Raw genomic sequence first — 22,843 nt, 5'->3', positions numbered from 1 at the left:
CACAAGCAAGGCCAGGGATGGAACCCACAACCTCATGGTTCCTAGTTGGATTCATTTCCATTGCACCACAATGGGAACTCCGCCACGTCCGGGCTTTTGATCTGTGCTCTGCACGTCACTTGGACCAGGACACTGTGCTGGGTCCCCCCACTCAACTCCTCTGACGGGCTCAGAGCCAGCACCATGGCCTTCCAAACAGCTCCCTGAGAGGTTCCACCCAGAAGTGGACAGGAAGTAGGAGAAATCTTATTTCTGCTTGCTTTTATCTCATCCTTTACAAGTTCTATGGGTGTCGCTGGTAGAGGACTGTGTCTGCATGGTAACAGAGCATATAATTTATAAGTGGATGTGTATATCTATTACACTTAAATTCTGCCCTTTGCTGAAGAGGACGTGTAATCAGAAGTGTGTGGAAAAGATTGTCCTGGGGTCAGGAGTGAACCACTTAGCCAGCCCTTCACTCCCTGGCCTCTCCTGTCTTCCTGGCTTCATCATCTATATTCTCCTCCTCCCCCCTCCCCATGACGTCATTGCTCCACCAATACTCAACTTCCAGTTGCTGCAACATGCCAGGCGCTTTCATGCCTACAGCCCCGGCAAAGTCTTCTGTCCGCGGGCCCATCCTTCCTTGAGCCCCTGCAAACTCAGAACAACCCGGCTCCTCTCTGAAGCTTCCCCTGATGCTCACGACTCCCAGAGTGCTCGGTAGGCGCCTTAACCGCCTAGATCTCCCAGTTGTGCTCATCGGTTTAACTTGCCAGGGCGTTTGTCTAGACCGCAAGCCCCTTGAGGGCCAAGCCCAGGGCTTAGTCATATCCCCACCCAGAGCAGACTGAGGTCAAGATACCCTGCCGCTGCCCACTGCCGGGGGAAAACCTGGGCCCAGTGAGGTTAATCGGTCTTCACAAGGTCGGGTCTGCTGACCCTGCTAATCAGCTTGAGCCTCCTAATCCATTGCCAGCAGGAACCTCGGGACAAAGGCAGTGGCTCGTGAGAGCTGGCAGGGGCCATCTTGGCCTTCTTCGGCGCCTGGGTCTCAGAGGGGATGGGGCAGCTGAGCCATGTGCACCACCCTCTTCCTGCTCAGCACCTTGGCCATGCTCTGGCGCCGCCGATTCGCCAACCGGGTCCAACCGTAAGAACCTGGCTGGGCCGTGGGCTGGGGTGGGGGAGAAACCGCTGGGCTGGGTTATAGCCGAGCTGCAGGCTGCAGGGGGCAGGGGCTGCATGGACTCCCCTGGGAGGCTGGGAGTACAAGGGGCACCCCCGAGAGTCTCCCCCTCCAAGGAGGGGGCGCTTGGAGCTCTTCAAAGACACGGGACACAACCTCTGGTGCCACAGCCCAATGTGGCTTAGGCTTAGGTCTCGCAGAGAAGCAGGAGAGGGGGCGGGGGTCCGGGCGCTGCCCACAGCCCTGCCTGCCTCGTTCCCTCCCGCAGAGAGTCCAGTGGAGTAGATGGGGCAGTCTCGGGCAGCGGTTTGGAAACAGACCTCCAACCCTCAGGCAGGTAAGACTCAAGAGTCTGGGGCGGGGGAGGGAGGGTGTTGCTAAGGACACGGCCGCTGTCCCCTGTCCAGGCCTGGGGGGTGTACGTGGGGACGTGCGTGAGTGCGTGCCCCTGGCCCCAGCTACCCGGTTCCCTGCATGCCTAGGGCTTTCTCCAGTTGGGGATGGGAGCCCCCAGCCTCTCTTCGGGACCCAAACTGCTCTGCCTCGCTCGTCCGAGTGCAGGTGGTCCCCGGGGTCCCTTCTCTTGGAAGGCGCAGGGGGAGTGGAGAGAGGGGTGAGGGAGAAACCGCTTTGCGTGGCTTTGCTGCCCTTCCCCTCCCCCTCTCGCTGCCGCTGCCCCCACCCGCTCAGCAGCTCCGCGGCCTGAACCTCCGGCAGGATTCGCTGTCCAGGCCCCAATAGGAGGCCCAGGAGGAGCATGACGTCATCAGCACTGCGTGCCATTGGCTGGGCAGCCCCTGCGGGCAGGACGCTGTCTCCAGTGGCCAGAAAGTTAACTCTTGCCTAGGCTGAAGCCATGTGGCCTTTAGAAGGGGGTGAAGTTTGGGGAACTTCAGGATTTCCTCCCTCTCCGGGTGCCTAGTGTCCTTTGAGGACAGGAGATCCGTGCCCGACACAACACGGGAAAATTGGCAAATATGTACTAAGAACCTACTGTTGGAAATGCTCTTTTGCGCCCGTGGGCCCATATGATGCCGGGGACCCATCGGAAGAGTGCTCTTCTCTGCTCAGGAAGCTCCTGCGAGGCCCTTGGCCTTTGGACTGCAGGGTCTGGAAGGAGGCTGCTCCCCATAGAGCTCTGGCGGCTGGGACAGGCATGCTCGCTGTGCACCCCACTCTCTGCCAGGCTGTGGGAGGTACCCCACGGAGCCCCTTAGGTACCTGGAGCCTGGCGAGCCGAGAACTGGGGCCTCCCTCTCTCTGTCTCTGGCCTGACTTCTCCGTGTCTGGATTCCCCCAGGTTCGGGATGTCCAAAGGCTCCCCTCGAAGTTTAGGGTACGTGCAGAAGACAGGGTCATTTCTGTGATGCCTTTCCTGGACACCTAGGCTAGTTGAGAGGGTCCCCGGGGAGCCTGATTGCTGCCCCTGGTGAAATGGGCTGACACGTAAAAAACGATCGTTTTACACGACTGGGCCTCATGCGTAGGAGGTCCTCAAAGGCTGAAGGGTTCTCCCTGTTGCGTTTGGGGGGAGCTGGAGTGGGGCAGCCTGAGTTTAAATCCTACTTCCCCTCTCATTGAGAGACTGTGGGCAAATGATATAATCTTTTGATATGTAAACTGGCATTAATCACAGTGGTTACGAGGGTTTGGGGAGATTTAAATGAGATAATGATGGCAGAGCCCTAGCACAGAGCAACTGTTCCGCGAACACCAGACCTTGCCTTGCTGTTACGTGACCAGCCCTTTCTCCTTCCCCAGAGGTTTCGCATACATGAACTGAAGGCTCAATGGCCCCAAAGCTTTGGCAGTTCAAACGGTTCTATCTCTGGTTAATGGCGCAGGAAACCAAGGGACAGGGAGATGTAAATTACTTGCTCAAGGCGGTCCTCCCAGCTGGGGGCTGATGTGAGACTGACAGGTCCCTGCCTTCAGACAGTCCGTCTCCTCGACAGACATGAAATGTGCCTGGACCTCCTGTCAGGAGAGAAAAGGCCAAATCTGGGACCATCTGGCCAGGCCTGGTCTGGCATGGCCTTGCCAGGAGGAAGCAGTCGCCCATTAACTCCTTGGGACCCAGCTAACAGGAAAGACTGGCCTGTTGGGGCCGCCATGGAGGGCTGGCTCCGGCTGGCAGCAGGGGTGGCGCTCTGCTCTCCAACTCCAAGGCTTCTTGGTGCTCCTGCTTCTCGATGGTGGGGTGAACGCCAGGCCTGGGGGAGGGAGGAAGGGGAAGGCTGGAAGCCTGGGAGGGTCTTTGGCGTCAATTATCTGACTCTGCGTTTTCCTCTTTAGGGAGAAGAGCCTCTGAAGTGAGCCCTCAGCTCTTCAGGCAGAGCTCAGCCCCAGGGCCTGGGATGGGCTGGCAGGTAGGGCAGGGTGCGCAGCCTGGAGGGCAGGGGGCAGGGCTGGGGGACAGGGCGGCAGGATGTGCCAGGCCCAGCCCTGTGGGAGCAGAGCAGGCTTCAGCTCTGTGGGCACTGTGGAGGCTAAGGACTCCTATGGGCTCCTACCTTAAATCTGTTATGTTCCAGGCCACTGGGCAAGGGTTAGTTTTAAGAGAACTATATGTGATCTTGGGAGTCCCCGCTGCGGCACAGTGGGTTAAGAATCTGACTGCAGTGGCTCAAGTCACTGTGGAGGCGTGGGTTCAATCCCTGGCCTGGCACAGTGGATTAAAGGATCTGGCGTCGCCATAGCTGTGGCTCAGGCTCCTTTCCTCTGAGGAGCCCCAGTGAGGGACACACTAGGGTCCCCGTTTAACTCTGGGGCAACCCCCACACCCAGGATGGAGGTGGGACCAAGCAGGGAGTGGAGAGGCCAGAACCGAGGGACAGTGATAGTTCAAGTTCACGAAGGATGGGCTCCCCATTTTCCTCTATGGAAGCCTTGCAATGACCCTGGAGGCAGGTCAGCTCATAATCCACAGTTTAGAAGTGAGGAAACAGGGATTCTTGCTGTGGCGCCGCAGAAATGAATCCAACTAGTACCATGAGGTTGCGGGTTTGATCCCTGGCCAAGCTTAGGGGGTTAGGGATCCGGCATTGCTGTGAGCTGTGGTGTAGATCACGAAGTTCGGATCCCGCATTGCGGTGGCTGTGGTATAGGCTGGCAATTCTAGCTCCGATTGGCCCCCTAGCCTGGGAACCTCCATATGCCACTAGTGCAGCCCTAAAAAAAAAAAAAAAAAAAAAAGAAGTGAAAACACCCAGAAAGATTTATTTATTTGCTCAGCACCACCCAGCTAGTAAGTGGGGACCCCAGGCTCATAGAGAGGCTGCAGAACCCAGACCCTAGACCCCACAGCACAGGCCTCCCTGAAACCACCTGGAAGTTTGCAGCTGCTCGGGGCGGTGGGGGGGAAAGCGGTTCACTGGCCTGGCTTGTCCAGGGCTGTGTGGTGTCACTTTGCGAGGGTGGTACTCACTTCCTATGACATTTGCCTCTCCTTGGTCCCCAGAGCTCACCCTGCCACGGCTGCTGTGCCGAAATGATCAATAGGATATGCCAGTTGGATGTGTGGCATGTCTGCTTGCAGCTGGCTGGAAGCAACTCACAGCTTGTCCTGGGTGTGTTTTCTGTGTGTGTGTGTGTGTGTGTGCGTGCGCGCTTATTGCACGCTACACGTGCCTGTGTTCCAAATGGGCAGTAGCATGTGGGAGGGGAAAAAGCACGACACTTGTTTTTGTCAGCCTGCTGACTGCTCAGTAACAGCGGCGGCCTCCTTTGCCCCCAGCTGCTCTGCCGTTCTCTCTCTTTACAATCCAGCGCGGAGATAAAAGCACATTTCCGCTTCTGCTCCCCGCGATCCAGGCGCACAGACCCTGCAGGCAGCTGCTGCCGACTGCCTGGCGGCCGTTCATCTTCCAGGGCGCCCCTCCCCTGCCCCCCACGTGCAGCTCTCCTCCCTCGTGCAGGCCCCCTGCCCACCCAGCAGTGAGGTCTCTGCCTGGCTGGCCCCCCGACCCTGACTTTCAGGAAAGAGGAGCTGGAGGAGTTCTCTAGACAGCAGCCAAGGGCCAGATGCAGCCTCACTGACTCGGGGAACCCACTCTGAAGTGGGGGGAGGAGGAGGCACAGCTTGCTGGGGAGGGGCCGCTGGGGAGGGGCCACTGCAGATCTGGGGGAGCCTCTAAAAGGAGGGCCGGGTAGAGGCGCGGCCAGGGTCGCCCCCAGGGAAGGAGCTCTGGGCCGGAACCGGTCGGGGCCCCACCCACGGCGCACTTGACAAGGGCCAGGAGTTCGTCACCACCTGTCTCAGTGCTCCAGCCTGTCTTTCTCCTGGGAGGCCTCAGCCTTCCTGGTGACAAGACTCACAGGCTGGGGGCCAAGGGCCGCGTTCCCGGGGCTCGGTCTCTGTTCCCTGATCCTGTCTTTGCGACCGTTCTCCAGTCTGTTTGCCAGGTTCCTGTCACTTCATCCTTGCCATTTCCAAGTTGCCCGTCTCCTTCCACGGAGGGGGAGGAATTGTCAGACCAAGGTCGCCTCGCTGCCACCGCACCGGGGCCTGGCTCACAGCCCAGATGCACGGCCACAAAGTGACACCCCTTTGCAGCCCTGTTCTGAGAGCCTGCCCAGAAGGTGAAGGTTCCTCCAGGGATCAGTTCCGGATGAAGGGCGGGAAAGGGGGAGGAAGGGGTGGCTGGAGGTGGGAGGGGAGGCTGCCGGGGCGCTGGCAGCTGGGGTGCCATGTGGGTTGGGCGGGAGGGGCTCCCCCAGGGAGCAGGCTGGCTTCGGTGGGAGCAGCCTGTGTTTACACCTTCCCCACACGCCCGGCCCACGCTCGCCTCGTATGCTCGGGGCGCTCCCAGCCCTGGGCGCTGCACAGTCTGTACGCTTGCAGCTCCTGTTGCAGAGTTGCCGCCCGCATCCTGGAGCTCGTCTCCAGCAGGCTGCCCGGGGCCGAAGCGGCCCCTCCTCGGCCCACCACCCTCCTGCCCCATGGTGGGTGGGAAGCCCACGGCAGCCAGCCGTGGACCTGATGTTCCCAGGAGGCTGGGTCCTCCTTCCTCCCGTTTCCCTGGGAAGAGCCGCTGCTTGGAAATGGCAGCTGGAAAGTTAGTTCAGGGTTTGGTAGACTGGCCGTACCTGGAGGGAGAGGTGAAGGGCCACCCAGGGGGGTCAGAGCTGGGTCACTCCTGGTCTGGGGCCTGGGCCATAGCATGAGCTCTGAGAGCCAGGCGTCCAGTCAGAGCACTGCATTGAAATCTTTGAAATCACGACTCCACCACCACGTCCTGCCCCTGTGGCCTTGGGCAGGTTCCCGAAGGTCCTGTGCCTCGGCTTCCTCATCTCTAAGATGAGATAACAGTAAACTACCCCACAGGATTGTTGGAGGGTGAAATTAAATAATGTGTGGAAAGGGCTTGGCGCGTTTAGTAAGCGTTTGGTGTGTGTGAGATCGTGTGATTGTGTTTGTAAGCCACCAACTACTGAACGCTGCGTAATTTCAGAATAATTGTAGCTTCAGAACAGCTAACGTCCCTCAGCTCCTCCCCGCAGCCCTTCCTGCCCTGTCTTTCCACATCCATGGCAGCTGGGCAATGGGCAGCTCTGAAACAAATGACAGGACAGCAGAGGGTGGCCCTGCGGAGTGGGGGCCGCTGACTAAGGGCCAGCACCGGGTACGATGGTAGAGAGTGTGCCGCTGTTGCTTCTGGGCACCTCAAACCGCCCCCCTCCCCAGCATCCAGTGCGGGGAGGTCTTGGCCTGGATACCCCCCGCCCCCCGCTCCCCGACCCCAGCGGGCTCTGCTTCGCCCAGTGAATCTCTGCTCCCAGAGCAGACAGGAGGCCGTTGCCCTCATGCTTTCCATCCTCTGTCTGAATGCTAATCTCTGCTGGTGGGAGCCTGAGTGACAGGGAAAGGCTGTTCTGAGCTGCAGGGTGGCCGAGGGCAGCAGCCGGGAGCAGGGAGGTGCTGCTGTCTGCTGCTTCTGGCTCAGGCTCAGGCCGCTGTCAGTCTCTCCTGGAGATCCAGACAAGGCCAGAGAGCTGATGAGGCGGTGGGGGTGGAGCAGAGACACCAGGGAAGCGGCGGCTGTTGCTGCTGGGCGTCACCCTGGGGTGCAGAGGTGACCTGGGATAGTACCCATCCATCTCAAAGGTGTGACTGTGTGCCTGTGGGCAGGACGGTCCTGGCTGGGGGCAGAGAAGAGAGGCCCTGGGGGACGAGGGGGCATGGCACCTGATCTGAGGACCCTGCAAGAGCAGGGTTCCCGAATGGTCCAGCAGGCTCCCAGGGCCCCTCTGCAGGGGCCTCCCTGTTAGGCAGAAGCCCGGCACCAAGAGGAGGGAATGCTTCTTTGTGAACCTCAAAAGGAGAATGCCAAGTGGCTTACACCGAGGTTTATTTTAATATGATACCACTAATATTATTAATTAATGGCTAATAGGTCTTGAACACTTATTCTGTGCCAGGCACTGTGCCAAGAGCTTTATTTATAAGCATTGTCTCATTTATGAGGCAGGAACTGCTGTTAACCTCATTTACCCAATAAGGAAAGCCAAGTTCACAGAATTTGCTCAAGGTCACTCACAGCTGGTAGCAAGGCCAGGACCTGCACCCGGGCAACATGGTGCCAAAGCTTGGGAGGCTGTCGGGGCAGGGAGTCTGGAGTCGGGGGCTGTGAGGAAATCCAGCGTCACCCCTCCTGCAGGAACAAGGACTCAGAGCTGAGGCCCACCGGGTGGTGCCTTTGCAGGTGGGGCTGGGCGGGGCTTGCCAGGGTTATTCCTGTGCTCTCTCTTCAGGAGCCCGTAGTTCAAGGGTGGACCAGTCTCTGAGCCCCAAAAGATGAGTCTCTGCCTGCAGCTGAGGGGAGTGAGGAGAGCGGCCTCTCCGGGATCTGTCATCCTTTCAGGAAGGAAGCAGTGGCCACCGGCAGGGATAAGACAGCAAGGCCATCACTCATAGCCACTGCCACTGCACTGCCTCCTTCAGCCAGGGCAGGGCCCTGGAGGGAGAGGACAGCAGCCAGCAGCCCAGCTGGACGTGGGAGTGGAGAAAGGGCGGGGGGGGGCGGCGTGTGCACGCTGTGGGGACCAAAGAGGTGGCTTCGAGAGGGACCCACTGACTTAAGCTGGAGAGAAGTGCTGGCACTTCAGGACTGCACAGCTCCCTGCGGGACGCACATGCCCCCTAGTGGGGACTAAGACTGGAGGGTGGAGAGCAAATGAAAGCAAGAGTGACCACCACGACCCAAGAGCCCCGGTAGGAATGGGCCGTCCCATCCTTATGCGAACACATAAGCTCACTGAAGAGCATCTGCGGAAGCCAGCGGAGCCGAGCAGTCAAAGAAACTATTTAACTTATTCATTTGCTCCTTTATTTCACTAGCACGTGCTGCCTTGCGGCGAGCTGACAACGCGCAGATCCCGTGTCAGGTGTGCGGACTGAGACAGCAGTGACAGAGACAGTACCCGCCCTGCCGTCGGTTCCGGATGAAGATCCGGCCTGGGAAGCCCGGTTGAGCCCCTGCCTCCTCACGTGACCTTCCTTTCTCTGGCCCTCCGACTCCCCATCTAACGGGCATGCGCTGAACCCAGGCGGGCTGGCGCCGAGGCCCTAAAGGAAGGCTTCCGCCAATCACGAGAGACCGCGGCTGATGACGTGTGGAGGTGCTAACGAGGACTCGCAGCATCTGCAGACAGCGACCGAGCGTCTCCGTGCCAGGCGCCGGGGATACAGACATGAACTAAGACTTGCCGCCACAAACGACCAGAAGACTGAGCAAAACGTAAGAAACAGTCACTTGACAGCAGGCAGCACACAGGACGGTGACGTCACGCCTCAGCCTCACCTCAGATGGTTCCCCGCCCGGGTCCTGGGGAGGGGGAACCACGGCGGTCTCCCCGAGGTGAGGAGGCCTCGTCAGAGTTCAGGGCAGTGTTCCCGAGGACACAGACCAATGGGATCCAAAGCCAGACATGACAAAGGCGAGTCAAAGGAAAGTCCTTTCCACCGAAGACACAAAGCACCGGCCGCCAAAGCGAAATGGACAAGCTGCAATTGATCGAGATTGGAAAGACGGAGAAAATATCTCCCAGGCAAATACCTGAGAAAGGATCCGCATCCAGACGATACAGACAGCTTTTACAACTCAGTAAGACAGGCCCATTAAAATAAGGGGGGGAGGGTTAATACGTTGATTCGCAAGAAAGTATCCATAGGAGCAATAAACACAGAGAAGGATGCTCAGCATCGCAGTCGGCAGGAGATGCCGATTAAAAGCACCATGAGATACTACTACACACCCACCTGAATGGCTGACGTTAAAGACGGACCACGGCAGGCGCTGGCAAGGGTGCTGAGCGCATGTAACTCTGTAACACGTTGCTGGAGGAGTAGAAGTGTCACAACCATCGGCGAAACCAGTTTGGCAGTTTCCCTTGAAGTCATCCAAGAGGAATGGAAACTTAAGTCCACGGAAACATTTGTACAAAAATATTCACAGCAGCAGCTTTATTAATCATAGTTCCAAACTGGAAACAACCTGAAAGTCCACAACATGCGAATGGGTAAAAATATTGTGGTATAGTCATAGGATGGAATAATAGTCAGCACTTAAAAAGGAAAATGAACCACTGATGTAGGCTGCCACGCGGGGAAGACACAAGAGTCCCTTTTTATGAAGTTCTAGAATGGGCAAATCTACGGTGACAGAAAGCAGATCAGTGGTTGCCTGGGGCCAGGGTTGGGTGGAGACTGGGGGTAAACGGGTCGGGAAGATCTCTGGGTGATGAAGGTGTTCTAAATCGCGGTGGGGTTGTGGTCGCACAGGTTTATACCTTAATTGGACTACTGAACTGTACACTGTACATTTTAAACAGATGTATTTTGGAGTCCCCATCGTGGCGCAGTGGTTAACAAACCCGACTAGTATCCATGAGGATGCAGGTTCGATCCCTGGCCTTGTTCAGTGGGTTAAGGATTTGCCGCTGCCATGAGCTGTGGTGTAGGTCACAGACGCGGCTTGGATCCTGTTACTGTGGCTGTGGTGTAGGCTGGGAGCTACAGTTCCAATCGGACCCCTAGCCTGGGAACCTCCGTATGCCACCGGTGGGGCCCTAAAAAGGCCAAAGAAAAAAAAGGATTTATTTTATTGTATGTAAATTACACCTCAGTAAAGATGATTTAAAGAGTTAAAAAGAAACACGAGTGAAGACTTGGTTCTTGTCTTGCCCATAGTCTAGTGGAAAAGCCAGACATGAAAACAAGTGATCATAAAACAGTGAGTATTAAAAGAGGCCAATGGGGAGTTCCCTGGTGGTGCAGCAGATCTGGTGGTGTCATTCCTGTGGCTCAGGTTGCAGCTGTGGTTGTGGGTTCAATCCCTGGCCCTGGAACTGCCACATGCTGCAGGTGTGGCAAAAAAAAAAAAAAAAAAAAGTTCAGTGGGGAGTTCCCTTTGTGGTTCAACAGTTAACAAACACGACTAGGATCCATGAGAATGCAGGTTCGATCCCTGGCCTTGCTCAGTGGGTTAAGAATCTCGAGTTGCTGTGGCTGTGGTGTAGGCCGGCAGCTATAGCTCCAATTCAACCCCTAGCCTGGGAACTTCCATATGTGGTGGGTGTGGCCCTAAAAAGCAAAAAAAAAAAAAAAAAAATTCAATGAAGTATTACATATTCTGCAAATTCATTTTCATTTTCTTTTCTTTTTTTTTTTTTGGTCTTTTTAGGGCTGCACCCGAGGCATATGGAGGTTCCCAGGCTAGAGGTCCCATCAGAGCTGTAGCCGCCGGCCTACACCACAGCCACAGCAACACCAGATCCTTAACCCACTGAGCAAGGCCAGGGATGGAACCCACAACCTCATGGTTCCTAGTCGGATTCGTTAACCACTGCGCCACAACGGGAACTCCTCATGTTCTTTTTTTTTGGCTGCACCTGCAGCATATGGAAGTTCCTGGCTGGGGATAAATCCGAGCCACAGCTGTGGCAACCTATGGATCCTTAACTGGATCCTTAACCTACCTGCACCAGGCTGGGGATCGAACCTACCCACACTGCCACAGATAATGCTGGATTCTTAACCCACTGTGCAACAGTGGGAATTCCCTAAATTCACTTATTTTAAAAAAATCCATTAAATACTAATTTTATGAGAGGCATGAGCTCTGCAGAGCAGGGGAGTAGAATGTGTGCTATTGGTCAACACAGGAAAGAATCCACTGCAACCGAAGGTCATCTAGTCTCATCAAATAGGGTACATGTTGTTCTGTTTCTTTTCCTCCAGGACGTGAGGCTGCGTTCAGTGGTCCTAGATTTCTGCTAAATAAGATTTGTGGCCCTCTTCCACAGACCTGAGAAATCGAAGGGAAAAAAATCCTCTAGGCTTTTATCATGGGCTTTCTAAGCTGGATGAATTAAAATTTCTGGAGTTAACGCAACGTTCCGCTGTCACAGCGTATTTTTCCAGGAAGTCCAGCGCCGTGGTTAAGATCATAGGGTTGGAGGCTGGATCCCTGGAGTTCAGCTCTCAGGGCTCCCACTTTCACCTTTCTGCACTTGGGCTGCAAAATGGGAGGGTAACGACAGGGCTGTTGGGAGAGTCAAACGAGAAAGCAAATCACAGGTGCTCAGAGTCAGGCTGTATACACGAAACATGTGCAGCTTTTTTTCATGTCATTGAGACCCCAGTGAAGTTTTTGGGAAAGGTGTTTAGAGCAGTGCCTGGCACGGAATCAACACTACACGCCAGCTGTTATTTGGGCGGGGGGGGGGGGGGGAGGTAATCTGATCATGTCAGTTCATTTTATTTTGCCATGACCCATTCTTCCAGGGGATAATCATTTAAAAATTTTTTTGGAAAATGTCAGTCATCTTATTTAGAAAGACTCTGATCTTAACAGAATGCCCAACTTAAGATGGCGTCACCAGCAAGATGTCTTGTGAAATTAATTAATTTTTTATTTTAGATCTGTACCTGCGGCCTATGGAGGTTCCCAGGCTAGGGGTTGAATCGGAGCCACAGCTGCCAGCCTACACCACAGCCACACTGATGCCAGATCCTTAACCCACTGAATGAGGCCAGGGATCGAACCTGCATCTTCATGCATAATGGTCAGGTTTGCAACCTACTGAGCCACAACAGGAACTCCCAAGATGTCTTTTTTAAATTTCACCTTCTGTATTTCACTGAAACTAAGATGCCATTGCTCAAAAGACGCCTCCCATCTTTAGGAAGTATTAAAATGTAAAAATATTTGTCTCTGAATCAAAGGCAGGGGCCTTCAGGACTCGCTTCTCCAGCAGTTCAAAAGCACCTTCAAGGACTCGTGTTCTTTGCTCTGCTCTGCCACTGCAGACCTTCAGCTCCTGCTTAGAGGCAGGTCTTCATGGATGCAAGACGGCTGCGGCTGCCTCAAGAATCATTTCACCATGTCCCAAAGCCAGAAGAGAGGCTACTCTTTTGTTTGAGGCTGTTATTTTTTCAAAACGAGAAAACTTTACCAAACTTGGCAGATCTGCATGGCAGACCCTTTCACAAAATGATTCCCGGCAAAGGGAATAGATTTTTCTTTTCATTTTTTACGGCTGCACCTGTGGCACATGGAAGTTCCCAGACTAGGGGTCGAACTGGAGCTACAGCCACCAGCCTACACCACAGCCACAACGCAGGATCCGGCCACGTCTGCGACCTACACCACAGCTCACAGCAATGCCGGATCCTTAACCCATCAAGCGAGGCCAGGGGTTGAACCTGCATCCTCACGCGGGTTGATCACTAGTTGAGTTCATAACCTGCTGAGCTGCAGTGATAACTCTGGGAATAGATTTGCCATATCGGTCTGGTGCAGACTAATCAAGATTCGCCACTCAGGGCAGGGCTTGCCTCCCCTAAAGCACACAGCTGCCCAGTAGGTCTGTTCTGTTCGTAAGATGAAGGAAGGACAGCTGTGGGTCTGGGGACCAAGAGCTCCTGGCACACGGTGAACCCGCTGTGACATGACTGGTGCGAGCAACTCCTCCCGACGTAAGCAGCAAACTGCTTGGGATATACCTGCCCTCCTTCATGTTCTTGCAAATAAAATGAAAGATTCCTGGAGTTCCCCAGTGGTGCAGCTAAGGATCTGGTGTTGTTGCTGCTGTCGCTTGGGTTGCTGCTGTGGTGCGGGTTCGATCCCTGGCCCCATAACTTCTGCATGCCATGGGTGAAGTAAAAAAAAAATTAAATAAAAAAATGAAAGATTCCTTTCCAGGTTAAGAAACTAACCTCGATATTTCAAAGACTGTTTTCTATTAGCGTGGGGTTTGGATACCAGTCAGTGAGTGGAACTCGGGGAGCTGACCGCCTGAACACAGGAGGCCAGCTGACCAGGCTTCCCCTTTGCGCTCGAGCCAAGGTCCCACGACAGCCCTGGGGACTCCTGCCCTGTTCAGCTTGTGATCTACTTCTGTCGCTCATTGCTAGATTGTGACTCTTTCCAGGTAATAAATATAGGTCCACACCGGCCTTGAATAACCTAATACTCAGATGTCCTCGACCTCATGAGCCACGAGTGCAAAAGCAAAGTCACAACTAATAACAGTAGCACTGCTGTCTCGAGAGCTCTGAGCCCTTGCCTGCTCATTCAGGGATCTGATGCATTCTCTGAAGTCTTTGCCGGTTATTTCTGGATTGCCTATGAAGCGCACCTGACATGCTTGGGCACAAGGGCTCTGGTTGCATTTAGCTCCAGCCTCTTGGCCACTGCCCAGCAGCCCGTGACACCCCGTATCCACGTGAGCCGGCTGCTGTTCCACTAAGTGCCCTGTCAGGTGTGCGAGCTACGCTGTGGCCTCGGGCACAGCGGTCCTTCCCCAGCTGTGATGAATGGCCCTTGCTGCACACTGGCTGCCAACTAGTCTGAGACCCCAGATCACCCTCTTAGAGCTCAGAGCCTCAGGCTCCCATGGAGCAGCTCCTGACGCCTCTCAGCCTCACTCCTCCTGCGTAAAGTGGCTGGAAACAGAACTGGTGTCTCCCATTCCTCTCCCCTAGTTTCTTCCCTAACCACCCAGGCATCACAAAAACCCTCTTCCTTCCCCCTGACCCCACCCCAAACCAAAAACCCTTACACGTAAGATCAATTTTATGTACATACACATGGTGCGGTCTAACTGAGTGGTAAAAGCACAGACTCCACGGGCTGGGATCAGACCCTGACCCCACCAGTTCCTAGTTGCATGAATCTGGGCAAGTTATATCGTCTCTCTTTTTGTCTTTTTTTTTAGGGCTGCACCCGCAGCATATAGAGGTTCCCAGGCTAGGGGTCCAGTCGGAGCTACAGCTGCCAGCCTACGCCACAGCCACAGCAATGCAGGATCCGAGCCATGTCTGTGACCTACACCACAGCTCACGGCAACACCAGATGCTAAACCCACTGAGTGAAGCCAGGGATCAAACCTGCAACCTCGTGGTTCCTAGTCGGATTTGCTTCCACTGCACCACGACGGGAACTCCTACATCATCTCTCAATGCCTCCCTTTCCTCGTCTGTCAAATGGGGGTAGTGAGAAAGAGCTTCACTGTGCAGTGGTGAGGATGAGCCAAAGTAATATCCACAGCGTACTCAGGTAGTGAGTGGCACACAGTAGATGCAATGAAGCATTAGTTATCATTATTGTTTTGCTTGCAGCAGATCTGCTGCCTACACACAAGCAGCTTTCGGCAAATCCCACACGTACAAGTCTCTCTTCCAGTCTGAAACAAAAGGCATTTAGTTTGCAGGCAGAGAACTCATTCTTTCTTTCGGCATTACACAAAATAACCTGTCTTCGAGGGTAAGGCAGAGAAATTTAAGAGCCAACTTCACCCAAAGAAGCTACTGCAAAGTGAGTTAATGATTATATTTGTCAAGTACTTAATGTGAGCAGAGGCAGCGGAATACCAACCAGGCCCAGTGAGGAAATTAAAAAGAAAAACAAATTAAAAGAGACTTCTGCCTTGAAGAGCTCACAATCAAATTAAGGGAGGCAAACAGTAACAAATGGGGTAACTTGAAAATAAGTGTCCCAGCAATGTATTACCATATTCAGAACAACTTAATCCCCACGAAGTGCCACTGAGATCATTGCTCAAGGGTTGATGAGAATGGAGAGTCGGAAACAGTGATGAAGAACCCGCTTCGGAGTGTTGCACATTTAAACTAATTTCCAAAGAGGTGTGGGAGTTCCCCTGGTGGTTCAGCTGAACCGAGTCTGACTAGGAACCATGAGGTAGCCGGTTCAATCCCTGGTGTCACTTAGTGGGTTAAGGATCCAGCATTGCCGTGGGCTCTGGTGTAGGTTGCAGATGCGGTTCGGATCTTGCATGGCTGTGGCTGCAGCCTAGGCGGCAGCTGTAGCTCCCATTCCACCCCTAGCCTGGGAACCTCCATAGGCAGCGGGTGTGGCCCTAGAAAGGCAAAAAAGATTAAAAAACCCCAAAGAGGTGTACATGCTGGCTCTGACTCAAGCGGTTGTTTTGCCCCTTTGTTATTTCAAGAGTGAAGCCAGGTGGCTGCCTGGAAAATGACACTAGGAGTAGGGGAGAGTGTTGCACTAGTCTCGGTTCTTTCCTAATTTAAAGGTTTCTCCCCTTCTTGGAATCAAAGCTACACCCCTGCGGCGGACTCGCGGCTCAGAGCTCGCCCCTCACTTCCGGGTGATTTACAGCCCGGCCCGGCCCGTCGCTCTCGGGCGCCCTCTGCTGTCGGCGCCTCACCACTCCAGCCCCGACCAAGAGCAACTGACCCGGACATCGAACAACGGCCCGGGAATCTCCCTCTCCTTCACTAACGCAATCAGCCACCCCAGATGACCCCTGCCCGCCCCAGATAAAAACCGCAGAGCAATTGAGAACGAAATCCGGCCGGCTCTCAGTTCCCCGACCCGCTTCCCTCGAACTTTCTGTGACCCCCACCGCCGACCCGGTCTCGGCCAGGGACAGCCTGTTCACTCAGAAGACAAATGATTTCTTGGCAGAAGCGACCGTCCATCTTCGTTTGCTAACGACCGTGGTTCTATACAGAGCAGGCCTCCCACGCCGGGCTCTCTGCTGTCCCTGGTGGCGGCCACCAAGTTGCCCCGGCTGCAGATCCGCGCTGACGGTGCGGTTGTTTGGACTACATTTCCCATCAGCCCTTTCGCAGCACCGCGAGAGCTCCGGCGAGACCGCGGAGAAGACCTGCGCTCGGGCGCGACTCCGCCCTCTTTTCGAGAACCGCCGCGTGGCTGGAGTCATGGCGGCCTCAGCGGTGTCCGAGAAAGGCCGGCAAACTCTTGCCTTTGGCGGCGGTAAGGCTGTGGAGGGGGGAAAACGGGCTCTCCCTTGACACGGAGGTAGCATACTTGGCCTCGCCTTGCTCGAAGGCGAAATGGTGAAGCTAAACCAGCTCTCTCCCGCAGCGGGGTGTTCGCGAGGATTAGCTGCGCCCGGGGGCAGGAGAAGGCGCGAGGCTTTATTGCGGAGGGGAGAGAGCCCAAGCCCGCTTTTGGCGTCGGCGCACCTCTCCTGGGGGGAGAGGGAGCCTTCCAAGCTGTCCCCCCCCCCCCCCCGGCCTCATATCCACCCGGTGCTGAGCTTGCAGCCCCAGCAGGCCTGCTGGTCCCCAGGTCCCTGCAGGGGGCCGGTTGGCGGGGGGCAGTTGTTAATTCCCATGAAGCGGGTTAACGTCTGAATGCTTGACTTCCTCCTGAAGTGCCTCGAGGACAGCCCCCATCAGTTTGTATTTAATTCTCCCGAGAGTAATCGGCGGGCTGGTAAGACCTTGTTTGGGAAGCCGTAGTTTTACAACGACCCTGAGCATGCTCCTGTTTTCGCTCCCCACAGGCCGTGCTGTGGCATCTGCGGCAACGGTGAGACGCAGACCTGCAGGTTGAACCTTAAAAGTGACGAATGGAGCCTTGAAGTGAGTAAGAACGGGTGCAGGCGGGACCTGGGTGGGCACCAGAAATGAGAAAGCGAAGCTGGTGTGAAGGCCTCTCCCATAGGGCCGCCTCACACTTCTATTCTTAAGTCCAGTTCTGTGAATCTGGGTTGACGCTTAGGGGCCTTCTGAGAACCCAGGCAGGAGGACGGTCTGTGCCAGAGTAATTGAGGCCACTAGGTGTCACTGTTGGAAACCAGAATGAATGCCGTTGCGCCCAGGGTTCGTGAAAGGGAGAGTTGGAGAGTTGGACGGGTCGGCTGAGATTTAGAAATGTTACTGGTTGAGCTGAGGAGGATTTAAAGTTATCCCTGTCTGAAAGGACATCTTCTGTGAGGAGTTCTCATGTGCTGAGGCTCAACTTTTTTAAAGTACCTGTTTTGAGAATAAACATCTCAAGATTGTTTCTGTTGGAATGAAACGTGTTATCCGTGTTTCTCTCTCAGATTAAAGATGTTGGCTCTAGACTTGAAAAAAGACCCATGAAAACCGTCATCCGAAAGCGGTGAGTGTCAGGATCTTCGTGATGAAATCTGTGTAAGTGGTATTATTTCTTGTTCTTTCTCAGAGTCGCATGGGTCATGATCCCTTTAAGTATTAGTCTCTTAGATTTCAGGGATCTGTGAGCCTCCCGGGGTTATTACTGCCCGGATGAGAGAAGTAGTGCAGAACTGTTTGCAAGGCCCCATTGCCTTGTCTCACAGGCAGTATCGGTTACAGCCCTGTGTGAAGTTGTTTTCCCCGTGCTGCTCCTGAGTAAGTAAACAGTTCAGTGAGTTCGCTTGTCCAGAGTTATACAACTAGGTTTTCCTTTTCTTTTTTCTTTTTTTTTTTTTTCCGCTTTTTAGGGCTGCACCCACAGCATATGGAGGCTCCCAGGTTAGGGGTTGAATTGGAGCTACAGCTGCCAGCCTACCCCACAGCCACGGCAACGCTGGATCCTTAACCCACTGAGCTTGGCCAGGGGTCGAACCTGAAACCTCAGGGTTCCTAGTCGGATTCATTTCTGCTGCACCATGACAAGAACTCTTTTTTCTTTTTTTAATGGGCCATGGAAACATAGCCAATTGATTTTAGTGAGTGGGAGGGGCCGTTATTTTTATTCAATATTTGTTTTATTGAAATGTGATTGAACAGCCAGTTAGTTAGACCAGTCGTTCTGAACCAGGGGCCGAAGGTGCTGCTGGGATCCTCTAGATGCCCTAGGAGTCCTGCAGTCCACAGACAGCCCCCCTACGAAGGGCTGCTCACCCAGGATGTCAGTAGGGCTGAAACCCTTGTTTGTGAAAAAGAGGCATGGTGCTTTTGAAACCTGGCTGTGCCTCAGAACCACCTGCAGAGTTAACACATACAGGTTCCTGGTCCCCACCTCCAGCCATCGTGAGAAGAGATGGCTCTAGAGTGCAGCCCGGGAGGTGTGTGTGGCCGTTTAAGAGGGAGGGTGGAGGAATTCCATGATCTGATCTATTTTTAGCTCAGGGATGTTTATTACAGCAAGATTATAGTACTGGTTATTTTAAGTAGTTCTTAAGGCAGGTCTATAATCCTGTCCTAAAGAACTGAAAGCCGGAGTTCCCGTCGTGGCGCAGTGGTTAACGAATCCGATTAGGAACCATGAGGTTGCGGGTTCGGTCCCTGCCCTTGCTCAGTGGGTTAACGATCCGGCGTGGCCGTGAGCTGTGGTGTAGGTTGCAGACGCGGCTCGGATCCCGCGTTGCTGTGGCTCTGGCGTAGGCCGGTGGCTACAGCTCCGATTTGAGCCCTAGCCTGGGAACCTCCATATGCCGCGGGAGCAGCCCAAGAAATAGCAAAAAAAAAAAAAAAAAAAAAAAAGAACTGAAAGCCACCTGGTTGCTCTGCAGGGTTGTTTTGCAGAGGTGAGTGGAGGCGCAGCGACCTTGTCCGATGTCAGTTCCTCTCGACATCAGGTACTCTGTGCATAGGCCTCCAGACTGAAAGGAGGGATCTGTGCTGTCTCGGGTGTTCTACTGACACTAGGAAGAGCATCTACACTCTGTCCTCGGCTACGAAACCCTTCGTGCCGAAGGAGACCCTGGCTTTAGATGGGCAGGAGCTGTCCGTGTGTCAAATCTAGGGCACTGGCTCCAGCCGAGCGCCAGTTAACAGTTTCACCCTTGAGGGAAAGCACCTGCTAATGAAGTGGGTAAGATGGTGAGTTCCCAGAGAGGAAAGCAAGCAGAACTTGATAAGGAAAATGTAGTTTGCATGTTCTCTGGATGTCTGCTGTGGGCTGGCAGATAGGGGAGCTGAGTCTGTGATGATTGAAGTTATCCCTGTCTGAAGGCGCTCAGAAAGGCCTTTCTGTGGAATTTGGATGTCTGAGACTCGGTTTCCCAGATTTGTTTTATGGAAAATTCAGGCCTGCTTTTCTCAATTTTTTTTTTCTTGGATGGTGGTGGTTTTTTAAATGCCTAATTTAAAAGTGAGAACCTGTATCTCTTCTTGAACGGGTCTTTTTCTGCAATTTATCTTCACCAGGTACAGTCTCAGCCTCAGTTTGAGGCCGAAAAGGAAGCTCCGGAAGAAGACGCTAGCAGCAATGCCCCGCTGGCTGCCCTGGACCCAAGGCAGAATTTCCCTTGTGCGTGTAATTGGAGAGGCCTTTGGAACAGGCTTGGGAGGAGTGTGCCTGGTTCCCCTGCCCTGGCTTTTGGGTTGTGCTCAGTGGCCTGAAGGCTTTGACATAGGTTGTTTTCTTTGCTAGGTGTCTGCAGTGTGAGGCAGAACGGTTTTGCCTGGAGCAAGTGAAACGATTCCTCTCCTGCTGTTATTAGTAAGCTTTCTGTTTCCTTCTTACGTGTCCCGAAGCAGCCCCGCAAGCCTGTGATGGCTGGTTATCCCTGTCTGAAAGGCTCGACTGAGGGAGAAAATCTGTTCTGAGGCTTCAGGGTTTGGCGCTGTGCTCTTAAAGGCAGTCGAAGCTTAATAAGGGCTCAAGTCGAACGGACTCCAGAGGGGATTGTGCTCACCCTGCTGAGACCCTGGTCCTGGTGCACTGTCCCTCTGCACCTTAAAGACAAGTGTCGCCATTGCCCTGTCAGGCTCTAGGTCCCCCAGTTAATGGCTCAGAGGGCACAGGCCATAAGGGGGGCAGAAATGGGCAAGTGGCCTGGATTTGGTTTATGCTCTTGTTGTGGAATGAAAAGAGTGCTTGTCACACACATTTCAAGAAAATGAATGGGCTCTTTGAAACAGCCAGGAATGGCCGACGAATGCCCGCTGTGGCAGCGAGACTGCTCTGGCACTCTGACCTCTTGCCCCCTCTACCACACCCTGACCTTCAGAAAAGGAGGGGTACCATGGCACTGGCAGAGCCCTTTGGCTTCCTGGGGCTTTGCCAACACCAGGGAGCTCTCCTGCGGTTGGCGCTCCCAGAGTGGCATGACTGGCAAGGGGCGGCAGCTTGGGCAGCAGGGGGCTGGGTTGCCCGGCACGTGAGTGAGAGAGTAGCAGAGTGGTGCTGGGCTGGGATGGTGTCTGGCCTTGTTTGCATTTAAATGCCAGGCTTGACGTGGACACAGATTCTTTCTTTTCTGTTGAAATTGGGGAGCGTGTGCAGCTCTTAGGTCCAAGGTCACATATTTGTTCGGTCAGCAAGGAGGCTATATTTGGGGTGAGATTTAAAGAGCCTGAAAACTGGACCTGTAGCTCAAGGTCTGAAGTAAACCAAAGTGCGAGAGGACGTGTAAGTGGGGACGTCTGCCTGCTGGGGTACGGCTGGCTGCGGAGGGGGCTTGACTGCTCTGTGGGACGCACGGGAACCTTAAGTCTCTCATCCGGAGGGGGTTCGATGTGACTGTCCCAGGACTTGATGGCTGCCCTGTACTGGCCACTGGCCGGACTCTGCTCCCTCAGCCCTGAACCCCAGAAAGGAGCACTGGACCTACATGCCTGCACCGAATCAGTCTGATTGTGCCTTCCACACACGCAGGCCTGATGATGGGTTGCTTGGAATGAGTTCTAGGATCGCCGTTCTCTAAGTTTTTTCTTTCAAGGGAACCTTCGCTTTTGAGTCAACCTAGTAGGCTGTTGCGTCAGGTGATTCTTCTTTGGTTTTACAGGTTGTCTCCCTGCGATGCCAGACGGGATCAGCCCAGCCCCGGGAGCTCGTTGCTGCCGCCTGTAAAATACCCTCCCCACCCAAGAGACTCATTTAAGGGTTTCAGGAGCTGCTGTTGCGGCCCAGTGGGCTAAGAACCTGACATAGTCTCTGTGAGGGTTCGAGTTTGATCCCTGGCCTTGCTCAGCGGGTTGGGCATCCAGTGTTGCCCTCGTCTGTGGTGTAGGTTGTGGGTAAGGCTTGGGTCTGGCGTGGCTGTGGCTGTGGCGTGGGCTGGAGCCTCCAATTCGACCCTTAGCCTGGGAGCTTCTGTGTGCCGTGGGTGCGACCCTAGACAGAACATAGAAGAGTTACTTGAACTTCATCTTTGGGAGTAGTCAGAGACATTTTGTCTCGGAAGATCTTGGGCAGTTAGTGAAATGAGGTAGGACTAAGAACATTCAGAACAACACAGCTTAGGTGTGTTGAGGTACAGCTCGCGGTGCTGGGACTGCAGCGGTGGTGAAAGGAAGGGATTGTGAGATCAGCGTGTTTGGGGGGGGGGCGACTAAAGGGAAAGAGGTGTTTAGCCAGAGAACGCGCTCCATGGATTTCCTATGAAGTCAGTGGTCTTGGGTTTAACTTTGAAACAAATAAAAATTTTTAAAAACTGAGTTAAGAGCATTGTGGATTTCAGCTTGAGGCCTATGTAAAAGTTTTATTCTGTGATATAGCATATTCTTATGTGAAGAAAGGTTTCAGAGACTAATCCTTCAGAGAAGGATGCTCTCGGTTTTAAGTTCTCCCCGAAGTGTTTTTATACCCCCTCTAGTGGGTTGACAGGTTTTGGTAACTACAGACGTCATGGGAATAGGGAAAGAAAGGATTGACAAAGAGTCCAGGCATTGGGAAGCTGTGCTCTCTCAAGTTGCTGCTTGAGTTAAAGCCTAAATGTCCATTCTGTTAATTAGTAAATTAGCTGTATTAAATTAATAAATTAGCTCTCGATTAGTAAAGTAGCTGTATTTTGATTTCTCTTATTAAACATGCTGATAGGATTATTCCTTTAAAGCCACACAGGGGCCGGATTTGGGGGTGGGGGACTCTTGCAACCAGCCCAGTGGAGACATCCCCCACCCCTTTTGCTGCCTTGCAGGCTGTTGCAACAGACTAGGCCTCAGGACAGTAAATCCCAGATTTGCCTAAGGAGCTACATGGTGGTAACGTGGTTTACACTTGCTACAGAAGCCCCCATGGTCTAAAATAAAACTGCCTGTCAGCTCAGATGATTGAACCCATGATCAGCAGCCCATAGTGAGGGCTCATTACCTGGTAATGTCATCCTTTTGGTGACAAGGTGGTAATAGATCTCCAGTGGGACTTTAATCAGAGGCAAGCAGCCTTCTGCACAGTTGACTTACATCAAATACTAGAACCTTCCTGTGGTTCTTAAGGGGGTTTTTTTGGTTTTTTGTCTTTTGAGGGCCGCACCCACCACATGTGGAGGTTCCCAGGCTAGGGGTCTAATCGGAGCTACAGCTGCCTGCCACAGCCACAGCCATGCCAGATCTGAATCACGTCTGCAACCTACACAGCTTGCAGCAACGCCGGATCCTTAACCTGCTGAGGGAGGCCGGGGATTGGACCTGCAACCTCATGGTTCCTCGTCGGGTTCGCTTCTGCTACACCACGACGGGAACTCACTTTGGTTCTTGAA

The 22,843-nt window shown here is 54.0% G+C and overlaps 2 protein-coding genes and 2 non-coding genes across 4 annotated transcripts; all 4 read left to right on the top strand.

Moving 5' to 3' along the window:
• The first annotated feature begins 69 nt into the window (after nt 1-69).
• Nucleotides 70-10,062, top strand: PRCD (photoreceptor disc component). Its single transcript, XM_047758670.1, has 4 exons — nt 70-1,135; nt 1,440-1,508; nt 3,467-3,540; nt 8,511-10,062. The coding sequence occupies exons 1-3, from the start codon at nt 1,062-1,064 to the stop codon at nt 3,480-3,482; spliced, it is 159 nt and encodes a 52-aa protein (XP_047614626.1). The 5' UTR covers nt 70-1,061; the 3' UTR covers nt 3,483-3,540; nt 8,511-10,062.
• Nucleotides 8,779-21,800, top strand: LOC125114987 (uncharacterized). The gene is made up of 6 exons (XM_047758687.1): nt 8,779-8,910; nt 16,169-16,434; nt 16,970-17,048; nt 17,513-17,571; nt 19,566-19,668; nt 19,792-21,800. The coding sequence occupies exons 1-6, from the start codon at nt 8,779-8,781 to the stop codon at nt 19,804-19,806; spliced, it is 654 nt and encodes a 217-aa protein (XP_047614643.1). The 3' UTR covers nt 19,807-21,800.
• Nucleotides 17,350-17,427, top strand: LOC125115325 (small nucleolar RNA R38). Its single transcript, XR_007132036.1, has one exon. It is a non-coding gene; the product is annotated as a small nucleolar RNA R38 (small nucleolar RNA).
• LOC125115326 (small nucleolar RNA R38) lies at nt 19,334-19,416 on the top strand. The gene has a single exon (XR_007132037.1). It is a non-coding gene; the product is annotated as a small nucleolar RNA R38 (small nucleolar RNA).
• Nucleotides 21,801-22,843: the final 1,043 nt, after the last annotated feature.

The sequence above is a fragment of the Phacochoerus africanus genome, chromosome 14, assembly GCF_016906955.1.
Source record: "Phacochoerus africanus isolate WHEZ1 chromosome 14, ROS_Pafr_v1, whole genome shotgun sequence".
NCBI classification, from domain to species: domain Eukaryota; kingdom Metazoa; phylum Chordata; class Mammalia; order Artiodactyla; family Suidae; genus Phacochoerus; species Phacochoerus africanus.
This window is presented reverse-complemented; position numbering and strand designations above follow the sequence as displayed.

Excerpts from the sequence above, each read along its gene's own strand:
- PRCD (XM_047758670.1), top strand. The coding sequence starts at position 1,062 with ATGTGCACCACCCTCTTCCTGCTCAGCACCTTGGCCATGCTCTGGCGC. Across the intron at positions 1,136-1,439 it reads TTCGCCAACCGGGTCCAACC|AGAGTCCAGTGGAGTAGATG; the intron begins GTAAGAACCTGG and ends TCCCTCCCGCAG.
- LOC125114987 (XM_047758687.1), top strand. The coding sequence starts at position 8,779 with ATGACGTGTGGAGGTGCTAACGAGGACTCGCAGCATCTGCAGACAGCG. Across the intron at positions 16,435-16,969 it reads AACTCTTGCCTTTGGCGGCG|GCCGTGCTGTGGCATCTGCG; the intron begins GTAAGGCTGTGG and ends CGCTCCCCACAG. Across the intron at positions 17,049-17,512 it reads GTGACGAATGGAGCCTTGAA|ATTAAAGATGTTGGCTCTAG; the intron begins GTGAGTAAGAAC and ends TTTCTCTCTCAG.